Source organism: Manihot esculenta, chromosome 12 (genome assembly GCF_001659605.2).
Source record: "Manihot esculenta cultivar AM560-2 chromosome 12, M.esculenta_v8, whole genome shotgun sequence".
Taxonomy (NCBI): domain Eukaryota; kingdom Viridiplantae; phylum Streptophyta; class Magnoliopsida; order Malpighiales; family Euphorbiaceae; genus Manihot; species Manihot esculenta.
In genome coordinates, this window is record NC_035172.2 from 10,018,073 (window position 1) to 10,024,123 (window position 6,051).

The 6,051-nt window shown below is 32.5% G+C and overlaps 1 protein-coding gene across 1 annotated transcript; it reads left to right on the top strand.

The window, feature by feature from the left end:
• The first annotated feature begins 5,145 nt into the window (after window positions 1–5,145).
• LOC110628667 (calcium-binding protein KRP1) lies at window positions 5,146–6,051 on the top strand. Its single transcript, XM_021775459.2, has one exon. The coding sequence runs from the start codon at window positions 5,537–5,539 to the stop codon at window positions 5,879–5,881; it is 345 nt and encodes a 114-aa protein (XP_021631151.1). The 5' UTR covers window positions 5,146–5,536; the 3' UTR covers window positions 5,882–6,051.

Genomic DNA, 6,051 nt, shown 5'->3' on the forward strand with positions numbered 1-6,051 from the left:
CATAATAGTATGTATGCAAGAAAAGTTTTAATTTTTATGTATGATGTTGATCATGTATGGGATTATACAGGTGTACAGGTTATATGTCAGGCTTGCTACGGGTCCCGGCGGCCTTAAGTCGACCCGGATCCTAGCGCCGGTAGCGGTCCGGATTTCCGGGGCGTTACACAAACAAAGAAAGGTACCAAGTATATATCTGATATTCTCTACATTCCTAATCTAGATCAGAATTTCCTAAGTGTTGCTCAAATGATTAAAAAATGATATTCCTTGTCTTTTAAAGACTCTTCATGCCATATTTATGACTCGAATAATTATGAAGTTGTGGAGGTTAGAATTATTAGTAATAGCTTTCCTCTAATGTCTTCTAATGGTGTTGAATCTGCATGTAAAGTTGCTATAAATGAGTCTTGGTTATACCATAAAAAATATGGGCACTATAACTTGAATTCTTTGAAGTTTATATAATCTCATGATATGATTATAGACATGCATGTTGTTTCTATTGTGATGGGGTGTGTTCTATTTGTCAATTTGGTAAATTGCATAAACACTCATTTCCTAAGGATTAAGTTAGAAGGGCTAATGAAAAATTGGAGATTGTATATACTGATGTGTGTGGGCCTATGAGTGTCCCATCCTTGAGCCAAAATAAGTATTTTATCTTGTTTATAGATGAGTTGACTAGAATGACTTGGGTGTATTTTATGAGCAGCAAGAGTCAAGTTTTCAATGTGTTTAAGAAATTCAAAGCTTTAGTTGAAAAGTAGAGTGTTTGTGTCCTTAAGACTTTGAGGTCTGATAATAGTAAAGAATATACCTCAAAGGAATTTGACCAATTTGTGAAGAAAATAGTATTCAACATCAAGTTTTAATTCCTTATTCAGCTCAACAAGATGGAGTTTCTGAGAGGAAGAACATAACAGTAATTGAAATGGCCAAATGTATGTTGAAAGAGAAAGAGCTAGCAAAGATGTTTTGAGTTGAATCTATTTATACAGTTGTGTATTTGTTGAATAGACTTCTTACTAGAGCATTCGAAGGGAAGACTCCAAATGAAGCATGGTTTGGGTCAAAGCTTTCTGCAAGCCACTTGAAGGTCTTTGGGTGAGTTTGCTACATGCTTGTTTCTGATGTCAATAGGGTGAAGCTGGATGATAAAGCTAATTTGGATATTTTTTTAGGCTATGCAATTTCATCAAAAGGCTATAAGATCTACAATGTGAAAACCAATAAAGTGGTTGTTAGTAGATATGTGAAATTTGATGAAGGAGCCTAGTGGGACTTTGAAAAAGAACAAACTTTAAAAAAGAACAAATTGTTAGAGTACCAAATTCTTTGCAGCAAAAAGTTATTTCTGGAAGCTCTAGCAATGAAGATATAGAATCTGAAAAAGAGTCTAATTCATATTCAAAATTTAGAAACGAGTCTAATTTTAATTCAGAATCTAAAAAGGAGTCTAATTTCGACAATGAAGCAATGCTCCTAAATTCAAGTCTCTTATGAGATTTTGAACGATGTAATGTAGCTGTGGCAGAACCAAACTGCTATGAAGAAGCTTCTCAAGCTAAATAATTGCAGCATGCTATGAAAGAAGAAATGGCAGTAATTGAGAAGAATGGAACCTGGGAATTGACTTCCAAACCAAAGAGCAAAAATGCAATTGTTGTCTTTGGCAACCCAAAATGGATGGCAAGTATTTCACTTGAATGTCAAATTTGCATTCTTGAATGGTTTGCTGAATGATGAGATTTATGTGCAGCAACCTGAAGGGTTTGAAGTAGAGGGCCAAAAAGACAAAGTGTACAAGTTTAAGAAGGCTCTTTATGGCTTGAAACAAGCTCCAAGAGCTTGGTATGAAAGGATTGACTCACATCTGATCCAAAATGGATTCAGGAGGAGTGAAAATGAGCCAACCTTATATGTAAACAATGTTGGAAATGAATCTCAACTGATTGTGTCACTTTATGTTGATAATATGTTAGTAACTGGTGGAAATTCTCAATTATTTGATGATTTAAAGCTGAGAATGCAATCTAAATTTGAGATATCATATTTGGGCATTATGAACTATTTTCTTAGGCTGGAAATTGAGCAATATGTTGATGGTATCTTTGTGTCTCAAAAGAAATATGCTCTTGAAATGCTAAAAAAGTTTAATTTGGATGAATGCAAGTTTGTGGTTGTTCCTCTTATTGTGAATAAGAATTCAGTAAGGATGGAGGAGCTGAACCAATAGATGCTTTACTGTACACAAGTTTGGTTGGTAGTTTGCTATATTTGACTGCTTTTAGACCTAATTTAATGTATTCAGCAAGCTTGTTATCTAGATTCATGCATTCTCCTAGTCAATTACATTTTACTATGGGCAAAAGAGTGCTGAGATACTTGAAAGATACTGCTGAATTTGACTTGTAGTTTCAAAAAGGAAAAGTTGCCAAGCTTAAAGGTTACATGGATAGTGGTTGAGCTGAAAGTGTTGATGATTGAAAGAGCACTTTAGGCTATTTTTTTTCCTTAGTTCAGGTCCTTTCTCTTGAAATTCAATGACGCGAGAGGTGGTTGCTCAATCTACTGCTAAGGCTTAATATATTTCAATTGCTGATGCTACAAATCAATCAATTTGGCCTAAGAAGCTATCGAAGGATTTGGGAATTGAGCAATGTGAGCCTACCATCATATGGTGTGATAATAAATCAGCCATTGCCATTATAAATAATCTCATTCGGCATAGGAGAACTGCTCATCAAGGTAAAATTTCATTTCCTAAGAGAAGTAGAGAATAATTCAGAGATCAACTTACTGCATTGCAAGTCTAATGAGCAACTTGCCGATATAGTTATAAAGGTATTGTCCAAGAGCAAGTTTGAAGAGCTAAGGGAGAAGCTTAGAGTATCAAAAAAAAATTCCGAAGAGGAGTGTTGACTGATGAGACTTTTTCTAGATATTTAGGTTGCTTAAGTTTTAATTAATGTTTTGTTTAAAGTATACTTTTTGTTGTAAATGTGATGATGTAATAATTAAATAGTTGATTATAGTACAATTTATCATACCTTAACCATGCTTTTTTACTTTACTTATAAGAGTTGCTAATCTCTCTTATAATTTACATAATCAGCTTCATTTTGGCTATATTCTCAATGAACCATCGTCTCTCAATAAGAGAAAGAGAGAGTTAGAAAAGTTTTAAGTTGCTCTATTTTTTTCTCCGTTCACTACTAGTTTTAAATATTTATTTTTAATTCTAAAAATCTAATTTTAATATTTAATTATCTATTCTCTGCTTCAATTCCCAATAAAAGGGAAATATGTAATTAAACTTGAGAGGAAATTAGGTATAGATTCATAAAGTAGTTAAATAACTGGAAGATTGTTATCCAGCTGGGTTTCTATTAGAAAAATAGTATATATATGTACAACTTATTGTAGAGAGAATATTCAAAACACATTAATACAGAATGTTATTCTTCTAGCTTCTCTAATTTCTCTTTCTCACCTATTTCTTTTCCTTCTCTACTCATAATTATTCTTCTTCTTTCTTTTTCTTAATTCATTCTTCAATACAATTTAGCAAACTGCTACAGTACAGAAACCTCTATATCAAGGTACAATTTTGATTAGGAAAAGTCCTAAAGTTGTTTAGCCCATAGAGAATTTAATTTTTCAGTAAACAATGGTCAACCATTTTCTAGATTCTCCTAACAATATTATGCATTATGCTCAATCAGCAAAGTCATAGAACATCCATAGGATTTACTAAAAAGCAAATTGAATCAAAATAGTAAAAATACAGAATTAAAGATATTAGTTAAGTAATTAAACAATGAACTAAGTTTCTAAAGATATTGTAACCATAATAAATGGAATGTAGAGAATCTGGACTGTACCCATACAAATCAGAGTTTCAAAATGGAGATTAGCCTGCAGTGGTGAATAGATGTGTTGTTGTGACTCTTATATGGGGCAGTGAAAAATGACGGCTAAGATGCACAATAAGAATGAGTGATTCGAATGGCAGTGGCGTCGTCAAGAGAGTTGAGTTGTTAGTGAAATAGGAGAAATCGAGGGATGAACAATGTGTATCAGGCGTGGATAATAGCTATGGATTTTGTAAAAAATGGTGTAATATTTGATGAAAAGAAAAACAAAAGGGCTGGAACTCCATTTTCGTGTGAATGGAGATGTTTTGTTTAGCGAGTGACTTAGTAAAGAGGAAGAGTAGAGAGATGAAAGTGCTAGTTTGATGGTAAAATGAGAAAGCTGTAAGGTTTGGAGAGGAGAGGCTCGCAAAAGAGAGGAAAGAAAGTCTTCAAAAATCGTAACTCCAAATTACTTTCTAAAATGAAAGTGCTATAAATTAAAAAAAAACACACACACACATGGCATCTACAAAATGATAGGTACATCACTATTTATTATTTTATTTGATTTGCTACAATAATGTAATAACGATGCTCTCATTTTATTCTATGCTAAATATTATAATTTATAAATTATATAATTTTTCTTATAAATATATTTTTATAATTTAATTAAATGATTATTTATGTTATTTTTAAAGAATTTTTTAAATTTATATAATTGCATGCTTTTTTTTATTCAAAGGTAATTTAAAACTCATTTTTTAAAAAATGATAAAGTCATATTTTTTATTTAAAGATAAAATTTAAAGTATATATTATATGTTAGTTATTTTATATATTAAATTATTTTCACTTATTTTAATTTTTTATTATGAAATTAAATTTTAAAAATTAATCTGAAGATATAGTTATTGAAAACCATAAACTAAGTCTTGATAAATATAATATCAATAACAATAAATATATTAATATATTATTTTAGTGTGCAATAAAAGTCTAATGATAAAAAAGTTTAATAATATTATCAATTAATTTATTTAAATTGAAAATATTATTTAACACTTAAAATATTACAATTAAAATAAAAATATATATAAAATGAATACAGTTGCAACGCAACTGCTAAGAAAAACTAGCCTATTAGAAAACTTTAAACTGTATATATATTCAAATTTATCCCGACTCAAAAGGAAAAGAATGCAGACTCGTATAATATAATCTTTTATTACTATCAATTTATTAGTGGTGGAAACTGTCATGGGTCTAAACCGACAACTATTTATAATATATACTGTGTGTCATGCGATCGACGTCTTGCAAACCGACCAGCCAGCACCCGGCAGGCCAGCGGCGCGGACGAAGAACAAACTTTTATTCAAACGAACGACAATATCCCCTCAGTTGAACAATTTTTTTTGGCTACACCAAGAGAAAGTCAATGGCAGAATCAGATCCCAATCAATCTTAAATGACGGAAATGCCCTTTACTAACTTCTGAAGGCAAACAATTGCCGACCGAAGTTCAACTCTGTTCCAATGCTGTTATCCTCTAGGAGACCAGGAGCCACTTCTTGGTCCCTTCCTAGAAGATCCTTTCATCTCCTTTCTTGTCCAACTATTCTTCTATATAGCCAAATCCGCGTTCCTAAAATGGTCATCAGAATCAAGAAGTAATGGCAGATTTTGAAGATTTGCTGCCAGTGATAGCCAAGAATCTCGGTGGAGAGGGCCTGATAAAGGAGCTATGTAATGGGTTTCAGTTACTGATGGATAAAGACAAAGGGGTTATCACACCAGAGAGCTTGAGGAGGACCTCTACTCTTCTGGGTTTGCCGGATCTGAGAGATGATGAGATTATGAGCATGGTTAAAGAAGGTGATCTTGATGGAGATGGAGCTCTTAATCAGATGGAGTTTTGTGTTTTAATGTTCAGATTGAGTCCTGATTTGATGGAAGAATCTCTGCTGCGGCTTCAAAAGGAATCGACAACAGAAGTGGATTTTGATGGAAGGGACTGAAGGTGACCGCGGCTGTGCAACGGGAAAGTGATACGTCCTGGAAACGGCGACGTCTGTAATGGAATAATAAAATTTTCCTTTTGGCGGTGAGATGCATATTTCTGGTTAATCGATGATGAAAATGAAAAACGTTAACATTTCTATTAGTTATAATATTTTTTTTTAATTTC

Bases quoted from the DNA above. Each gene is read 5' to 3' on its own strand.
- LOC110628667 (XM_021775459.2), top strand. From the start codon at position 5,537: ATGGCAGATTTTGAAGATTTGCTGCCAGTGATAGCCAAGAATCTCGGT.